At 40.4% G+C, this 20,265-nt stretch overlaps 1 protein-coding gene across 1 annotated transcript in view; it reads left to right on the top strand.

The window, feature by feature from the left end:
* The first annotated feature begins 1,464 nt into the window (after window positions 1-1,464).
* Window positions 1,465-20,265, top strand: part of LOC144695984 (trafficking protein particle complex subunit 3) — a 28,175-nt gene continuing 9,374 nt past the window's right edge. The window contains exons 1-3 of the mRNA XM_078567125.1: window positions 1,465-1,614; window positions 15,836-15,933; window positions 17,888-17,987. Coding sequence (XP_078423251.1) covers window positions 1,573-1,614; window positions 15,836-15,933; window positions 17,888-17,987 — 240 coding nt within the window. The 5' untranslated portion in view covers window positions 1,465-1,572. The remainder of the gene's footprint in view (window positions 1,615-15,835; window positions 15,934-17,887; window positions 17,988-20,265) is intronic.

Below are 20,265 nucleotides of genomic sequence, written 5' to 3'. Positions count from 1 at the left end.
TCCAAATATAACAGCGATTTGCATGTATTTATTTTCCATTTAATATACTGTATTTTCTACTCATGTTGTGATCTATTCTACATTGAACATACCAAACGCAAGCTAGATAACACCTCCATTCAGTCCACAAGCGATTCTGATCAAGGCCCTGGTGCTTCTCCCATTTCTGAGCCCCTTTTCCTTTCTTTTAACCCTCAACAGCTTCCATCAAGTGCCTTTGCATTGCCCTTTTGGTCCTATAGAATAGTGCAACGCAAAAGGAGGCCATTCAGCCCATCAAGTCTGTGCCAGCTTTTTCAAAGAGAATCCAGTCAATCCTACCACACCCCACATCAGCTCTTTCCCTATACTTTTTTTTCCTCCAAGTATTTATCCAATTTCCTTTTGAACACTAATTTGAAACTCAGGGACAGAGTGCATTACAAATCCTAACCACCCATCCTGTCACCTCCGATTCTTTTGCCAATTAACTTAAATCGGGGCCATCTAATTAGCAATCCTTCAGCCATTGGAAACAGTTTCTATTTATTCTAATTCTTCATAATTTTATACACCTTCATCAAATTCCCTCAGGTTTCTTGGCTCTAAAGAGAACAACTCCAGATTCTCTGTACCCCTCAATCCTGAAGCCATTCTAGTAAATCTCTTCTAAACCTTCTACAAAGCCTTCACACCCTCGTATGCCCAGAATTGGGAACCTAATTTACAGTGAGGTCAAAATGTTTTATGAAGGTTCAGCAAAACTTCATGGCTTTTGTACTCTTTTTGTACTTGGTTATGGCCTCTATTCATAAAGCTCAGGTTTTACTATGATACACTCTACAACCACAGCTTTGTCAGATAATTACACATAATTTGGTCATTCATATTGTGCAACCAGCTCTGCTTCTGTGAACCTGGCTCTTTGCAGTATCCTGACAGCAACATCCGAAAGATGTGAACCTCACAAGCATCGCTAACAACAATCCCATTTTCAATATTTTTATACTTGGTAAGAAAAAAGTTCAAAGAAAACAACAAAATACAATCTTTTTTAATGTCCCCAGTATTTTCTCCAGGTTTGCACACAGCAGTGTTCTGGAGATTGATCTTCAATTCCTGGAGGATTGGCAACGGTTAACTCCTTGCCTTATGATTTCTTCCGACAACCCCTCCATTTTCACTTGTTCAAAAGCTTTTACAATCCTAACTTTACTCAGTTCTGATGAAAAGTCACAAACCTGAAACGTTAACACTATTTCTCTATCCACAGACACTACCGGACCTACTGAATATTTCGAGAATTTTCTGGCTTCCTCCCCTCAAACAGCCTGAGTCGCCACGCACTGGCTTCTGGGTGTTGTAGTCCAACAGCTTCATAATAGTACCGCAGTGGAGTCTGGGTGTTGTAGTCCTTGCTGCCTTTCCATTCTCGGGGACGCTATTTGTTGAGCTCGCGGGAAGAGACTACATCTCCCAGCACCTGTTGGGAGGCTGCGCGCATGTGTAACTCTGCCTTCCTCGGGATCTTGCGGTGAGGATTTTTTCATTAAGGAGCGGAGAGACGGTTAGAAGCCCTGAGGCTGCAGGAAAATGTCTCGCCAGGCAAATCGAGGTACCGAGAACAAGAAAATGGTAATTCCTGGCTTAGAATTCCTGCGATTACTGAGGCAAGACGAATGAAGTGTTTAGTCTGTCATTGCTGGGCCTGTTTTGGAGCTGCTGACCTAACTCGATGGGTTTCCCAATGGCTGGGACAGGCCCTTCATACTTTGTTACTTACAATCACGTATAAATATATATCGAGATACGTTCATTGTGTTTAAGTGTTCAACCTGCTTTGGTGTATACAGTGCAATGAGTTTGCAGTGTCTCAAATCCTGATCGTAATCCAACCACCCACTCATTGATAGATCTGCACTTATCTGAATTCATTGTTTTTTCTTAAATTTAAGCATTGTACAGTTTGATGTGATTAAACATAATTTATTCGTTCATTGGATGTAGGCATCACTGGCAAGGCCAGCATTTATTGCCCACCCCTAATTGTCCTTGTTCAGAGGGCATTTAAGCGTCAACCCCATTGCAGGAGTCACATGTAGGCCAAACCAGGTAAGGATGGCAGATTTCCTTCTCTAAAGAACATTAGCTATGCCTGTTAGATGGGCAAAGGTAGCATAGATGTTCATAGAATGTTTTTGGGATAGTTTCTTCAAACAGCATGTTCTGGAGCCAGCCAGAGAGCAGGCTATACTAGACCTGGAATTGTGTGATGAGATAGGATTAATTGATAACCTCATAGTGAAGGCACCCCAAGGTAGCAGCAATCATAATATGATTGAATTTTTCTTTCATTTTGAGGGAGAGATGAGTGTGTCCAAGGTGAGTATTTTAAATTTAAATGAAGGCAATTATGAGGGCCTGAAAGTGGAACTAGCTGTAGTGAACTGGCAAATGAGGTTAAGGGATAGGTCAATGGAGGTTCGGTGACAGACATTTAAAGGGATATTTCAGAATACACAGAATAGATACATTTGAACGAGAATGAAAAATTTCCAAGGGGAGGACCCGCCATCTGTGGTTAACTAAAATAATTAAAGACAGTAACAAACTTAAAGAAAAGGCATATAATTGCACTAAGATAGGTGACAGGTCAGAAATTAGAAAGAATATAAAGAACAGCAAGGAGAAATTAGAGTACAATGGAAAGCTAGCTGGTAACATAATGAAGGATGGCTAGAGATTCTATAGTTTCTATAGATATTTAAATATGAAAAGAGAACAAAGTGAGCATTGGTCTGATAGAAAGTGCATCTGGAAAATTGATGTTGGAAAGTAGGGAGATGGTGGATGAATTAAACAGGTAATTTTGCGTCAGTCTTTACTATACAGCACACAAGTAACATCCTGGAAATAGCTGTAAATCAGGAAACCGAAGGGAGGGAGGAATGTGGGGAAAATTACAATCACCAGGGAAGTGTTATTGTGCAAATTGTTGGGCTGCAGGCTGACAAATCCCCAGGTCCAGATGGACTTCACCCTAAGGCCTTGAAAGAAGTGGCTAGTAAGATAGTTGGTGCACTGGTTTTAATTTTGCAAAATTCCCTAGATTCGAGAAAGAAACACTCCTTTCAAGTGAAGCAGCATTTCACTTGCATTTCCCCTAACTTAGTCTACTGCATTTGTTGCTCCCAATGCGGTCTCCCCTACATTGGAGAGACCAAACGTAAACTGGGCAACCGCTTTGCAGAACACCTGCAATCTGTCCGCAAGAAAGACCCAAACCTCCCTGTCGCTTGCCATTTTAACACTCCACCCTGCTCTCTTGCCCACATGTCTGTCCTTGGCTTGCTGCATTGTTCCAGTGAAGCCCAACGCAAACTGGAGGAACAGCACCTCATCTTCCGACTAGGCACTTTACAGCCTTCTGGACTGAATATTGAATTCAACAACTTTAGATCTTGAACTCCCTCCTCCATCCCCACCCCCTTTCCGTTTCTTCCCCCTCCCTTTTGTTTTTTCCAATAATTTATATAGATTTTTCTTTTCCCACCTATTTCCATTATTTTTAAATCTATACCTGTAATGCCCTGTCAGTCTTTCCACCCCACCCCGACTAGAGCTGTACCTTGAGTGTCCTGCCCTCCATTCTTAATTAGCACATTCTCTTAGATAATATCACCACCTTCAACACCTCTTTGTTCCTTTGTCTGTGACATCTTTTGATTATCTGCTCCTATCATTGCTTGCTTGTCCCTACAACCACCCCCCCGCCAAACTTCTCCCCCCCCACACCCCCCACCTTAAACCAGCTTATATTTCACCCCTCTCCTAATATTACTCAGTTCTGTTGAAGGGTCATGAGGATTCGAAACATCAACTCTTTTCTTCTCCGCCGATGCTGCCAGACCTGCTGAGTTTTTCCAGGTAATTCTGTTTTTGTTTTGGATTTCCAGCATCCGCAGTAGTTTTTTGTTGGTACCTGCATGGGTCCCAGTTATGCCTGACTCTTTATGGCGTATGTGGAACATTTTTTGCTCCAGTCCTACTCAGGCCCCTTCCCACAACCCTTTCTTCGGTGCATCGATGACTGTTTTGGTGCCGCTTCTTGCTCTCGTCTGGGCCTGGAAAAACTTTATCAATTTTGCTTCCAATTCCCAACTCTCTATCAGCTTCACATGGTCAATCTCTGGGAATTCACTTCCCTTCCTTGACCTCTCTGTCTCTATTTCTGGTGATAGACTGTCCACTAATATTCGTTACAAGCCTACCGACTCCCAAAGCTACCTCGACTACAGCTCCTCACACCCTGCTTCCTGTAAGGACTCCATCCCATTCTCTCAGTTCCTTCGCCTCCGTCACATCTGTTCCGATGATGCCACTTTCCAAAACAGCGTTTCTGACATGCCTTCCTTCTTCCTTAACCGAGGTTTCCCCCCATTGTGGTTGAGAGGGCCCTCAGCCGTGTCCGGCCCGCCTCCCGCGCCTCTGCCCTTACACATTCCCCACCCTCCCAGAACCATGATAGGGTCCCCTTGTCCTCACTTTTCACCCCACCAGCCTCCGGATTCAAAGATCATCCTCCGCCATTTCCGCCAACTTCAGCATGATGCCACCACCAAACACATCTTCCCGTCAACCCCCCGCCCCCGTCAGCATTCAGTAGGGACCATTCCCTACAGGACACCCTGGTCCACTCCTCCATCACCCCCTTCACCTCATCCCCTTCCCACGGCACTTTCCCATGCAATCACAGAAGGTGCAACACCTGCCCCATTACCTCCTCACTGTCCAAGGGCCAAAACACTCCTTTCAGATGAAGCAACGCTTCACTTGCACCTCCTTCAATTTAGTCTACTGCATCCACTGTTCCCAATGTGGTGGCCTCTACATCGGGGAGACCAAATGCAGACTGGACAACTGCTTTGCATAACACCTCTGGTCTGTCCGCAAGCATGACCCAGACCTTCTGGTCGCTTGCCATTTCAACACAACATCCCCAATCATGCCCACATGTCCGTCCTTGGCTTGCTGCAATGATCCAGTGGAGCTCAAGGCAAACTGGAGGAACAGCACCTCATCTTACGATTAGGCACCTTACAAGTCTTCTGGACTTGAGTTCAACAACTTTAGGCCATGAACTCTCTCCTCCATCCTCACCCCCTTTTATAATCCCCTTTTTTCTACATTCAGTTTTATTTTTCTATCCACTTATTTTTATTCATTTATCCGTGGTTTTATTCCCTTTTTAAATCCCATTTTTTATCCTTTTCTTTCCTCATCCCCCACAGAGCTTTCTGTCATTTGTTCCATGTTGTTCTTTCACACAATAGCTTATTCTGCTATAATCACATTCTGCTTTGGAACCTTTATGCCTCTATTAGCACCTTATTTTAGCACTAACCACTACCATTAACTCCCTTTGTCCTTTGGTTCATGACATCTTTGTCAACCCCTCCTTTGTCCCCACCCATCGCTGGCCTTCTATCCAGCTCTACCTGGCCCACTCCCCTTAAACAGTATAAATTTCATCACATTTCCACTTCTCTTCAGAGCTGGAGAAGTGTCATATGGATTTGAAATGTCAACTCTGTTTCTCTCTCCACAGATGCTGCTCGACCTGCTGAGTTTTTCCAGCATTTTTTGTTTTTCTTTAAGGCAGAGTCAACAAGGGAAATCATGTTTAACCAATTTATTGGAGTTCTTACCAGTGGATGTTCAGTACTTAGATTTCCAGAAGGCATTTGATAAAGTGCCACATCAAAGGTTATTGCGGAAATTAAAAGCTCATGGTCTAGGGGGTAACATACTGGCATGGATAGAAGATTGGTTAGCCAACAGGAAGCAGAGAGTTGACATAAAAAGATCTTTTTCTGGTTGGCAGGATGTGATGAGTGGTGTGCCACAGGGATCAGAGCTGGGGCATCAATATTTTGCAATTTATATAAATGACTTGGATGAAGGGACCGAGGGAATGGTTGCTAAATTTGCTGGTGACACAAAGATAGGTAGGAAAGTAAATTGTGAAGAGGACATAAGGAAGGTATATAGGTTAAGTGAGTGGGGAAAGATCTGGCAAATGGAGTATAATGTGGGCAAATTGTGAAATTGTCCATTTTGGCAGGAATAATAAAAAAGAAGCTTATCTAAATGGTGAGGGATTGCAGAGCTCTGAGATTCAGAGGGTGCTGTGTGTCCTTGTGCATGAATCACAAAAGGTACGCAGGTACAGCAAGTAATTAGGAAAGCTAATAGAATGTTATTATTTATTGTGAGGGGAATTGATTACAAACATAGTGCTTCAGTTGGACAGGGCACTGGTGAGACTACATTTGGAGTATTGTGTACAGTATTATTTAAGGAAAGATGTAAATGTGTTAGAAGCAGTTCAGAGAAGGCTTACTACACTAATACCAGGAATGGGTGGATTGTCTTAGGAGGAAAGGTTGGACAGGTTAGGTTTGTACCCACTGGAGTTTAGAAGAGTAAGAGGCGACTTGATTGAAACATACAAGATCCTGAGGGGTCTGGACAAGGTGGATGTGGAGAGGATGTTTTTCCTGTTTTGGGAGAATACAGAACAGTTCTAAAAATAAGGGGTTGCTCATTTAAGACAGATGAGAATTTTTTTCTCTTTTGTGTCTTTGGAGCTTTCTTCCACAGAAGGCAGTCTTTGAATATTTTAAGGCACAGCTAGATAGATAGATTATTGATTAACAAGTGGGTGAAAGGTTGTTGGGGGTAGGCAGGAACGTGGGGTTGAAGTTGTAATCAGATCATGATCTTATTGAATGGTGGAGCAGGCTCGAGGGGCCGACTCCTCCTAATTCGTATGTACCAGATGGGTTTTTACAGCAATTGGAAATCGGTACGTGGTCATCATCAACTTTTTAATTCCAGGGGATTTAAACCCAGGTCCCCAAAGCATTACCCTGGGTCTCTGGAATACTTGCCAAGTGACCACTCTGCCACCACCTCCCCCTAAATAAATACATAATATTGTCCTGGTGCTACGCTGCATGATTGCAATTTTACAAAAACAACAACTTGTATTTATTTGCAAGTTTGAAAGCTGCCTTAAAGATGCAGGTTCGAGCAAGTATGATAATTTTCAAGTACTAGTATTTCAGGGCTCACACATCCAGGTTAAGAGTTGGAATATAATATTGTATGTAAGACACTTAATTGGCTGTCTTTTAACAATCTGATTTGGCTTGTGAACACATTTTTGGTTATTTGGGCTATTGCCTGGATATGTTTTGAAATAACAAGCTATGGTAATTTAGCCTATTGGACAGAAAAGACTTGTTTGGACATCAAAATGTCAAAGCCAAAGGTGTGTATAATGTGAAATAGTAATCAAGTTTGTTTATAAATCTTCCATTGAAATTAAAGCAAGTCAAATATAATGCATTTTTGTCTAAATTTAAATCCCAATGCATTAGAACTGGAGAAAATATAATAACCTATGTTGTGGCAACTTATTGATGTAAACTGTAATGTGATCCAGTTAGTATTTCTGACTTTCCTACTGACGTGTCTGCCCAACCCAGATTTGTTGCTTCATGCATACCTCGCCAGCATCTGCATTTTTCCTCAAAGACTTTTTGTGTGTCAAATTCAGTTCATTTTAAATATTTGTAAAGAAATTGGTGCCATTTAAACTTGTCAAATATAGTGCATCTCAAAGTTGAATAATATTTGTAAGTGTGATAGCTGATGATCAAAATCCCCACTGCAATGTTTAAGGTTCAGAGTAAGAGAAAAAAACACAAAAGAATAGGAAACCAAAGACCATTTGTCCATCAATTTGTAAGAGTTTAATTTGGATTTTCAACAAAATATAATAGAGGAACAAACAGCTTTTTGATTTGAATTTTATAATGTGCCAAATCCTAACTAAAATCCTTGAAAAATTCTATTTTAGTACAATATTGTATTTTTTAAAGGGTGACTTTGAGATTTTTTTCTGTCCTATTTGGAATGTAGTGTACAAAGGAAGTATTGGGTGACAACTTGCTGCAGTAATTACATATTCAGCTTTTCTTACAAAGCATTTCAATTCTACTGTATTTGTCATTAACTTGAACAGCAATGTCAGTAGTATGAGAAGAAACCAGTCCGCTTTGTGTACACTGAGAGCCAGATGGTTATACTTGTAGATGTAGAAGCCCTTAAACTAAAAAAATGCACTTGTTTTAAGCATATGACAAAATGGAAAGAATTTTACCCAGTTTACTACTGAGATCAACTGAAAAATAGATTGCCTGTGCTTTCATTCAGTAGTAATTTAATCAGATGTGATGTAATACATCATGTGGTTAGACTGATGTTTCCTTAAGTATTATTATGACTCCTTTTTTTAAAAAGTCGTCCTCATGAATGTTATAGACTGCATCCCTATATTTTAGCAGTAAATTAGTAATAAAGCTGTTTTACTTGGACTACTTGGACTTCCAGAAGGCCTTTGACAAGGTGCCGCACAGGAGGCTGCTCAGTAATATAAGAGCCCATGGTGTTAGAGGCAAGGTACTAGCATGGATAGAAGATTGGCTGTCTGGCAGGAGGCAGAGAGTGGGTATAAGGGGGTCCTTCTCAGGATGGCGGCCGGTGACTAGTGGAGTTCCGCAGGGGTCAGTGTTGGGACCACAACTTTTCACTTTATACATTAGTGATCTAGATGAAGGAACTGAGGGCATTCTGGCTAAGTTTGCAGATGATACAAAGATAGGTGGAGGGACAGGTAGTATTGAGGAGGCGGGGAGGCTGCAGAAGGATTTGGACAGGTTAGGAGAATGGGCAAAGAAGTGGCAGATGGAATACAACGTGGGGAAGTGTGAGGTCATGCACTTTGGTAGGAAGAATAGAGGCATAGACTATTTTCTAAATGGGGAGAGAATTCAGAAATCTGGAGTGCAAAGGGACTTGGGAGTCCTAGTCCAGGATTCTCTTAAGGTTAACTTGCAGGTTGAGTCAGTAGTTAGGAAGGCAAATGCAATGTTGGCATTTATTTCGAGATGACTAGAATATAAAAGCAGGGATGTGCTGCTGAGGCTTTATATGGCTCTGATCAGACCACATTTAGAATATTGTGAGCAATTTTGGGCCCCGTATCTCAGGAAGGATGTTTTGGCCCTGGAGCGGGTCCAGAGGAGGTTCACGAGAATGATTCCAGGAATGAAAGGCTTAACATATGAGGAAAGTTTGAGGACTCTGGGTCTATACTCGATGGAGTTTAGAAGGATGAGGGGGGATCTGATTGAAACTTACAGAATACTGAAAGGCCTGGATAGAGTGGACGTGGGGAAGATGTTTCCATTAGTAGGAGAGACTAGGACCCGAGGGCACAGACTCAGAGTAAAGGGAAGACCTTTTAGAGCAGAGATTAGGAGAAACTTCTTTAGCCAGAGAGTGGTGAATCTATGGAATTCATTGCCACAGAAGGCTGTGGAGGCCAGGTCATTGAGTGTATTTAAGACCGAGATAGATAGGTTCTTAATTGGTAAGGGGATCAAAGGTTACGGGGAGAAGGCGGGAGAATGGGGTTGAGAAACTTATCAGCCATGATTGAATGGCGGAGCAGACTCGATGGGCCAAATGGCCTAATTTCTGTTCCTATGTCCGTCTCTGTCTGCCTTTAAGAAATCTGTAAAGAAAATTGGATTTGTTAATATCAGAATTGCTTGTATTGATTCTGTGAAGCAGTTCCCATGCTTGGCTGCAATGTGATGTTGAGCATTGTGTAGAGGACAGAAGGCTTACAACGTAAATAAAAGTTAAGTTGGTAAGAAGTTGCTCCAGGCCGATCTCTCATGTTTTTCCTGGAAGATTAAGGGAATTGCAAGAGGCCTGTGTGCTGGTGATCAGTTTGTCAGCTCTACCTGGCTGGCTGTTGCGTGTGTCATGGAGAAATGAAATAGGAACATGGTGCCTACATTGCTAAATTCATATTTCTAACTGAATACATGGCAGAAATGCAAATATTTATAAACAACTATCAGGTTGCCACATGCAGTCTGATTGTGACCATACAGCTGTAGACAATCAGAATATTATCATAATTTTTGACACATTTTCTTTCCATGTCTGTGAATCCATATCACATATCTTTCTATTGCTGCCTGTGTGGGCACGAAACAATGCCAGTCATAGTCATAAACCAGACACAGCACAAGTAACTCCTTTCTGATTTTGAAAGAATCTTCATATTTCTTCAAACAGTGAATTACTTATTTAGAATCTCTGGTTTGAATCATAGTGTACTAACCTGGATAATTGTCCTATTTATTTCATACGTAATGTATGCACTAATTTTCAGGATGGTTTCAAAATTTGATATCTTGTGTTTTCAGCATTGGTTTCACTTTAGAATCTTTTTCTACACAGGTTAATCTGTGGCAGAAATTAATCAAAGCATAAGATTCAAGTCCTTTTTGTGTCACTACTATTTATTGTGTTTATCCAATGTTTGTGGCCCTATGCATGCAGCAACTAAATTACTGTTTCTAAAAGTCATAAATGCCTGTCATTTTTTTTTCTTGTTGAAATTGGGGGGACAAAATATTGGCACAGGTTAAAGTATATTGACATAATGTTGCTTATGAACTTTAAGATTTAGGTTTTTTTTTTACATGTTGTCCATTCAAGGATGATTTTTAAAAGTAAAAAGTAAATCAAGAATATTTTTGCTGAAATTTTCATCCAGACAAAATTGATGAAACATCTCTAAACATCCTTGATTAATAGTACATTCAGAACCATATTACCAATGTGTTAAGAGTTAAAACTGGTGGATTACTTTGTTTGTTGTATGTGTAGGACTGCAAGATCTGTATTATTTTATCTGGGTAATACATCTTTTTTGATGTGTTCTTCATTGTATACAAGTTTTGTTTTATGTGTGATGTCACTAAATTTCGATTCTGTCTTTTTCCTGTCTCCTCTGCCTAACGCACTCATTCTGTAGTACTGGTATTTGCCATTCATTTCACCTTCTGCATCTCTGCATCTCATGGTAGGTGTTAGGAATACTAATCTTTTTGGAAATGGATTTGCCGCAATGCATGTTTTCGTTTTGCTTTCTGATTTGCTTCATGGCTATTCCTGTGCAATGTAGGGTTTTTCCTTAAGTTACGAAATGTGAAGTGAAATTTGTAATCAGGTTTGATTTGAACCTGATTTGATTTACAGTGTCCGCAAAACTATTTAAGATTATTTTGTAAAGATTGCAACCATTAGTTGAAGTTTTGCGATAGGAATTAAAGAAATGCATCTGGTTAATTTTGATTGAAATTAAACCTCTGCTATGCGGAACATATCTGTGGCATTATGGAAACTACATTTCGGATCTAAGGAGAGCTTAAAAATTCATGTGCATATTTCTTATCAATGTACTGCTGGAATGGTGTGTGCATTTATTTCTCGACACCTTGGGAAAAAATAGGATTGGTTTTGGCTGTCATCACCTATGTCGTTTCCTCCCACCCACCCAATTAAATAACTTGTCAGCATTTACACACGTAAAGGACAGCCATGTGGAAGAGGTACAAGACAGCCAGCACCTGTAGAACTAATGGGTTTGCAACTTCAGGTCTGACATCTGGAGATTATTTTTCCCATTCTGTGAGGTCCTTTAATCCTAAAACGTTGAACCTGTGATTGGGGTTTAAGAGGGTAGAGGAATGTGCATTAGTTTCTACTATCTAAAGGTGTAGCATGACTAACAGTGATTTTCTGGAGTTTGCCTGATTGTTTTGGGGAATCGAGGAGAGATTTTCCAATTTTTCTAAAATTGACCACTTTTTATTTTCTGTTTTATTGCCTCCTACAGGTAGTCAGAAAAGATGACAGGAAATCCAAGCCTGACTGTAGGGTTTCCCAAAAGCTTACTGAGTTTGAGTGCATAGCTGAGTTAATTGAACCAGGAGATCCTCTGATTCCTGGTTTGTGCTGAGTTAATTAATGTCAGCCATTGAACATTACAATTGGGTGAGAGGGGAAAGGATTGGGCAGGGTTCCTACTGCAGATTTTTATTCAGCTCCTTCTGGAAGTGCAGTTTGGTGAGGATTGGATTAGGGTTCCCAGTGATGTCCCATGATTAATTAGTCTTCCAGTAATTGTTGAGATTCACTTGTAACCAATGGCCATTTTGGCAAAGTCTGGATGGTGACCTGCACCAGGAAATCAATTAGAGGAGGGAAGGGGATGAAGTGAAATTTCAACCAGAATGCTGCATTTAGCTTTTCTTTGCTACTCTTCACTTTGTGATGATCACTTAAAGCATCATGAGTTGAGTTCATTAATGCTGCAACAAGCAAACCTTTATAATAGTAACACCTTCTATGATCTCATTGATTTATAATGGTTTCTAAACCAGATAAATTGAAACACTCAGCAAATGTCAAACACTGGAACAAAATGGTGATCACATTGAAATTGTGGCAATCTTGCTACTGATCTGTATTAGTCATTTGATTTATCTTTCAGTTTTGGTGCTTATCCACTAAGATGTAAATGGGTCTAAAAATGAACCTTTAAAGTTACTCATCTCTATTTATGGGAATATTTTTCATCAATGACAGTTTAAATGAGAGGGAAAAAAATAACAAACACTAATTTAAGCCAAACTTGCCAGCTTGGCCCTTTTACTAACTAATGCAGGGATATAAATTGCCATCTGACCCTCTTACATTTACATTAATTATTTTGTTATAATTGCTTCCGACAACACTTTCCCTATCGCACCTTGTTCACACCGCGATCTTCTGACTAGGCATCCACATTCAAAATGAGGTAGAAACATGTATACACAAAATAATGTCACAATTGGGAAGAAAATATTAATGCATCCTTATTTTTCTGGAAAGCTACTTTTGGATTAAATTTTTAAGACATTTTTACTATGGGCAACTCCTTTTGTCATAATTGAGACATTTTACCGGGAATATTTAACTTTCATCAGCCATGAAACTGGAATACTATTTTTAAAATTGTAGCCTGGGGTTAAAATGATATGTAAATAAATGTTTTATGCTTTAGGTTTCAAAAGTCAATTCCGTTTCCTAAGCTGCTCCAATCTCTTGCACAACCTGCATTCGTGATCCTGTGGTAGTAACCAACAGTTGATCAAATTGCTGAACCTGAACATTTTGCCCTTTGCAGAAATTCATTAAAAATGCTTTGAGTTTTGCACAATTATTGGCATATTTTCTGTTTGGCTGAGGCAGTGTTATACAGTAGCTCGATGTCAAGGTTAGAAATCCATTCAATGACTACAGCTGACATGGTGTGAATGGCTGTGATGCCACCAGGAATGGTTCTCTCAGGGCAGAAATTCAGTGTGTGCGTGATGGTCTGACTTGGATGGCCATTTGAGCTGCTACTCATGTTCTACTTGTGAAGCAAGTGGCCACATCTTCCCGGCCCATCCTCAAGTGGTTGAGGGTTTGTCAGATTTTCCATAGAAGGTCGAAACATTGGACTTGACCACTCGGATCAGTTACCAGGTTGTGGTTGTTAATGTTTGCAGTCAACCAGGAGGCGTGCCATCGAGAGGTAGGGCTGTCGCATTTGCAGGTGTGGTATGTGTTCCAGTAAGAACTATGCGATTTCAGATGAGTGTGTGGGATTTTATTTTGAGGTCCAGTGTCAGTGGGAGCGCTGAGTTAGCTCTCAGCTGGTGCTGTTCTTTGAGGATGATGTTTTAGAGATCAGAATGTTCAGTATGGGCTAGCACAGGAAGCCCCTCGAGCTATGTTGGTTTCAAGGTCTCAGAAATAAACCTCATGACTTCCCAGAGGTGGATATCTACCATGGTTGTGTGGCAGTTTCTGAGCAATAATGAGTTGAACCAGGGGCATTTTTCCCCTTTGACCCTGAACTGAGTTTCATAACCCACAGTCTATCTACCGCTAAGATTCTATACTTCAACTTCCACAACATTGTCAACCTTTGCCTCAACCTCAGACGGTCTGCTGCTGAAACCCTTATGCATCTTTTTGAGGCCTCATCAAACTTGATTACTCTATAATCCAGAAAGTTGCACAAGAACGGGCCAATGAATTTTGAGGTATAGGGTCTAAGCAAACTGCATGGAAAGAGGATAAAAGCAAAATACTGCGGATGCTGGAAGTCTGAAACAAAAACAGAAAATGCTGGAAAAACTCAGCAGGTCTGGCAGCATCTGTGGAGAGAGAAACAGAGTTAACATTTCAAGTCATCACATTTCCACTTCAGAGCTGAAGAGAAGTGGAAATGTGATGAAATTTATACTGGTTTAAGGGGGGTGGGCCAGGTGGAGCTGGATAGAAGGCCAGTGATAGGTGGGGACAAAAGGACGGATTGACAAAGATGTCATGAACTAAAGGACAAAGGGAGTGTTAATGGTAGTGGTTAGCACTAAATGTGGTGCTGATAGTGGCATAAAGGGAAGAAAGCAGAACATAATAATAGCAGAACAAGGGTAGCATTGTGTGAAAGAACAACATGAAGCAAGTAACAGATGGCCCTGTAAGGGATGGGGTGAGGGAGGGGGCAGTGGTCAGGGGGAAAACGAGGATAGAAAATGGGATAGAAGGGGGGATAAAACCACCGATAAATGAATAAAAATAAAAATGAGTGGATGAAAAATGAAAATGAATGTAGAAAAAAGTCGATTAAGAAAAAACGCAGGTGAGGATGGAGGAGAGAGTTCCTTATCTGAAGTTGTTGAACTCAATATTAAATCCAGAAGGCTGTAAAGTGCCTAAATGGAAGATGAGGTGCTGTTCCTCTAGTTTGCATTGGGCTTCACTGGAACATCGCAGCAGTCCAAGGATGGACATGTGGGTGTGAGAGCAGGATGGTGTGTTGAAATGGCAAGCGACCGGAAGGCCTGGATCATGCTTGTGGACAGACCGGAGGTGTTCTGCAAAGCAGTCACCCAGCCTGTGTTTGGTCTCCCCAATGTAGAGGAGACCACATTCGGAGCGGCGGATGCAGTAGACCAAATTGAAAGAGGTGCAAGTGAAGCGTTGAGGAGGTAAAGGGGAAGGTGTTGCACTGTCTACAATTGGATGGGAAGGGGATGAGGTGATGGAGGAGTGGACCAGGGTATCTCGGAGGGAATGGTCCTTACGGAATGCTGATGGGGGGTGAGGGGAAGATGTGTTTGGTGCTGGTGGACACTTTTCACCCCACCAGCCTCTGCATTCAAAGGAACATCCTCCACCATTTCCGCCAACTCCAGCATGATGCCACCAAAGGACCTAAACACTCCTTTCAGGTGAAGCAGCTGTACACTCGCACCTCATTCAATTTGGTCTACTGCACTCGCTGCTCTCAATGTGGCCTCCTCTATATCATTGTATATGCTGAATGAACGTATTGATTTTATAAACTAACTTGTTTGACCTGACTTATTGTTTTGGAATAATATTTCAGTGCAGTTACTAATGATTATGAGGAAATGATCTGATTACAGGCATTAAACAATATCTTAGATCAGTAGAGAAATCCAAAAAGGAAACTAATAATTAAAATTGTGTTTGTGTTTATTTTATATATAGTGAAGGCTGTTGACCACCACTCACTTCCTGTCCATTTATTTTGTTGGCTCGAGATGACCTGATAGAATGCTGTGTCTAATGTGTTCCTTGTAATTGCTGTATGATGTAATAATTGGCTCAGTTGTTCAAGGAGTAAGTTGTCGATTAATTTTCAAAAATTCAGTCAATATTGCGACTTGTTAGATAAACTCTTGATGATCACAGTGGTCAACAAAGATTTAGATTTTTGAGTGCAAGCGTGGTAGACGTTGTTGATGCAGTTGTTGGTGTTTTTGAATGTTTTGCTCAACTACTCTTGCTTCCTCAACAGAATTCAGAGCTATTCACTCTGACCTATGGAGCTCTAGTTACACAACTCTGTAAAGATTATGAAAATGATGAAGATGTCAATAAACAGTTGGATAAAATGTAAGTGTATTTAAAAACTTAAGTCACTATACATTGGGCCAACAGTTTCCTTGTACTTGCCAGTCTTACTTTAATCTTTCCCTTTATGGTTTACCTTCTATGCTAAACTTTTCCTGTCAATGATAACACAAACAAGTACAGTTTGTTAGAGTTAGATGTACCTGGAATTTGCAATCCAATGGAAGATCTTACTGGAGCATGAATGCAGTGTTCAGCGTTATTATTTTTCAAAATTACTGTTCTTTGGACGATGCATGGAGTCTTGCCCTCACTGAGAACAGTAAAAATTAAGCAATGACTTTTTAAATGATTAACTGTAGGGTGAGGAACAGTGTTTCAACTGTTGCATAATGTCACGGGGTATTTCAGCATTTAGATTTCCATTAAGTCACATGCTCCATGGCAAGCAATGTGTTAAGATTATATTTGTAACTCTCAGATCTCACCTGGCATAATGTCTGCTTTTATGATATGCAGTCAATTCCACTTGGATAAATATTATATCCCATACCCCAGAAGTAAGTGTATGATGTCCTTTCTGTAGCACTTCAGTCTGTTAATAGCTTCAGATTGAACTGATGTCTGTTTACTCACAGTGATGATGTAACTTAGTAAAAAGCAGGACAGTCTGAATCATGTAGACATAAGACCACATAAACAAGTGAATTTTGTCAGCACAGCTGTTTGACTCTGAAACCTTAGAACTGCATCTGGGGTACATTTGGGCGTACAAGGGAATACCACTCTTCCATAATGGATAATAGAAAGTCGCAGGAAATCGATACCTAAGTTTTGGACTATTTACAAAAGGTGATTGCTGTAACAATCACCTAAACATGGGAATGAAAGCCAATGGAATGGAAATGTCAAACTAAATTTAATCTTTCTAGGGTTGAGAGAATACTTTGTCAGAATTGGTCTTGGAAGACTGCAGTGGGGTGATCTCAAAGTTTTGGCCTATGAAAATTTGATGAATAGCTGGGAAAGTGGCTAAATGGTGTGCTTAAGTGGGTTCTACTGTATAAAATACTATTGGTGACCAGAGGTTGTTTTTTGTTATACAGTAAGCAGTTTCCCCAATCAGAAAAAATTGTCATCATATAGTGAAAAGTCTGACCCCTGATTCCTATAACACTTTTTCCCTTCCCTTTTCGTTGTTCCTATTAAATGATTTTTAAATACCTGCCTGCTGGTCTTCAAATGTCTTTAAAATTCATTGGAAGTGGTAGAGGTGTTTTTTTTTAATTCGTGCGTACACCATATTGGCACTTTCACAATTTTACAAAAGTGAAATTTTGTTTTTTTGCTGAATCAGTTTTAACATGAAAAGTAAAGGCAGCTGATTCTGGGTGAGTGTTCAAATTGGTGAGGGATTTGGGATAGTGGCAGAGCACTGATCTTTTTAAGTTACCAAAAACTCAATATTTAAAATCCCAACTGTACTATATTTTATTTCCAATTGTTTGAGAAACGAAGGTGAAAGTTCAAGGTACAACACAATAAATTTGAAGAGATTAAACTAGAAAATGGGGTAAATTGGGGCGTAGTGATTACATTAAGTTTAGATTTTAAAAAGAATTTGAAGGAAAGTGAAAAGGAATTGGGAACTCTGCATTCCATTCATTTCAACAAAGCAAATTCCATAAAAAATAGGTTTTGTTTATTCTGTCACTACTGTCTGTTAATATGTGTACATTATGTTCTTGGCATGCATTTCTGTCTGTTGATTTGATTTGATCTAATAAGTTATATCTTTTGACAACAGTGGAAATTGTTTTTCCCTGTATCTAACTTGTATTTTGTAATAAATCAAACGCTGCCTTATTTGAGTGTCTTACAAAGGAGGCTAGGGAATGTACACGCTTCAAGTTTGAAGAGAGTGTATACATGACTTTTTAAAGCAATTATTTTCTGTTAAATGAACAATATTGGTTTACCTTGTGTTTCAACATAGGGGGTACAACATTGGTGTCAGACTGATTGAAGATTTTTTGGCTCGTTCTAATGTTGGAAGATGCCATGATTTCCGTGAAACTGCAGATGTTATTGCAAAGGTAATTTGAAATTTGGCATGGGTTAATTCAAAGGTACTTTCAATTTATATGATCACCTTCTAGCAACAGGTGCTACTTAAATTGAATGGAGTATGAAATGAACAAAACTGTTAGAAGTTGTGTATTATTAATAGAAGCTGGAAAAATAAAACCAGAATCATGCTGTTACAGGACAATTTGTATATGCATTTTAAATGTTAGAATATGAACGATTATGAAGACTGTAGGCCTGTGGGGCAATGGTTCAACATTATAACTTGTTACAATCCCTGAATCCCTGTAAAGCCCGACAACTTTAAAAAAAAAATTCCCAGTGACCAACTTAAAGGAATTACACAACATTGCTACTTTTAAGGCTTTTACTGTAGCATGCAAACTGAAAGCAACACTGCCTAAGCGTTGCATAGTAGGCAACTAATGCTCTAAACCACAGAAAGGATAATGCTCTTATTGGTTGTGTTAAGACATGAATGAGCATTATCCTTTCTGTGGTTTAGAGCATTAGTTGCCTACTATGCAATATTTAGGCAGTATTTACAGGAAACAATCTAAAGTCACTCCCTGTATCCAATGGGTTTGCTTCTCCCAGTTTCTAAGAGTCGTAATGTCCAGCAGCCATTGAAAGTCCTTTCCCTCAGCCTTCTGAGTATTCCTGAATGGACTCCCAGTAACACAGTTCATTCCAGTGATTCTTCCCGGGCCATGCAAGGAAGAATCTTTCAGAGCCCTGAAATGTGCAGGGGTTCTGTCTCTTCTTATTGAATGGTGGAGCAGGCTCAAAGTGCCAAGTGGCCTACTCCTGCTATGCTCCAACATCATCTTACCCACATTCTGCCTCAAAGCAGCAAAAACAGCTTTTTCCCTCTGCAGACGGCAGTAGCTGCTCCCTGACTTTCTTTCCGGGATGCTCACACACCCTCTCTCTTTCCCTGTTCAACGTCTCTGAGACAATAAGTCTGCAAAAGCAAAAACACTTACCTCTCCCTTAGTGCTCAGATGTTAAATTTGGCACATAGCAATCGGCTTGGGCCTCTGGTCCCCATGGTAACCAGGCAAGCGCGTTGCTGGGCAGAAATCGTAACAGATCACATGCCTCTCTTCATTACACCATTTTACCTTAAATTAAAGAGACAGTCCAATACATAATCATCTTATAAAACATTGGATTTGAAACACATAATTCCAAGCTTTGGCTGGAATTTGCTATCTCCATAGCAAACACAATGCTGTAAATGATCATAGTTAGGATAATTTTGCTTGTTATAGTAGCTGGATTATCAAAGTGGTAATATTCAAATTGGATTTTTATTTTTCAATGTATTGTAATGTAAGTTTTATTGAAGTTGTTAGTTTTACGCCTTTTAAGCCGTGTGATTAATTGCATAACTTGATGTCTATCTGAAACAACCTGTTATGTGGTCATCGACATGGTTAAAGGGGTTTTAAAATTTGATTCACGGAGGGTTAATGGTTGTAGGAGTCCTCCAAAGCACTTTCATCTTCCAGTGTTCCTGCATGGGCCAAATATGCTCAGTGTTCAGATTGATTTCTTTTTTTGCAGCAACTGCCAAGGCGATGAGATTTTTTAAAATTCATTTATGGGATGTGGGTGCTGCTGGCTATGCCAGCATTTATGGCCCATCCCATATGCTTTGGGGAAGGTGGTGGTGAGCTGCCTTCTTGAACTGCTGCAGCCCCTGTGCTGTGGGCACACCTATAGTGCTGTTAAGGAGGGAGTTCTAGGATTTTGACCTCGTGACAGTGAAGGAGCAGTGATATATTTCCAAGTCAGGATGGTGAGTGGCTTGAAGAGGAACTTCCAGGTGGGGGTGTTCTCAGCTATCTCCTGCCCCTGTCCTTCTAGATGGTAATGGTAAAGGAAGCTTGGTGAATTTCTGCAGTGCATCTTGCAGATGGTATACATTGCTGCCACTGTTCGTTGGTAGGGAGGGAGTGAATGTTTGTGGAAGGGGTGCCAATCAAGTGGGCTGCCTTGCCCTGGATGGTGTCAAACTTCTTACATGTTGTTGGAGCTGCACTCATCCAGGCAAGTGGGGAGTATTCCTTCACATTACTCATTTCTGCCTTGTAGATACTGGAGTATCCTGGGGAGTCAGGAGGTGAGTTACTCGTCGCATGATTCCTAGCCTCTGACCTTCTCTTGTTACCACAGTATTTATATGGTTAGTCCAGTTCAGTTTCTAGTCAATGGTAACCCCCAGGATGTTGATAGTGACATTTTAAGCAATGATAATTCCATTGAATGTCAAGGGACGAT

Source organism: Cetorhinus maximus, chromosome 21 (assembly GCF_964194155.1).
Source record: "Cetorhinus maximus chromosome 21, sCetMax3.hap1.1, whole genome shotgun sequence".
Classification (NCBI taxonomy): Eukaryota; Metazoa; Chordata; class Chondrichthyes; order Lamniformes; family Cetorhinidae; genus Cetorhinus; species Cetorhinus maximus.
Note: the sequence above shows the minus strand (reverse complement) of the source record. Positions and strands in the feature narration are given on the sequence as shown.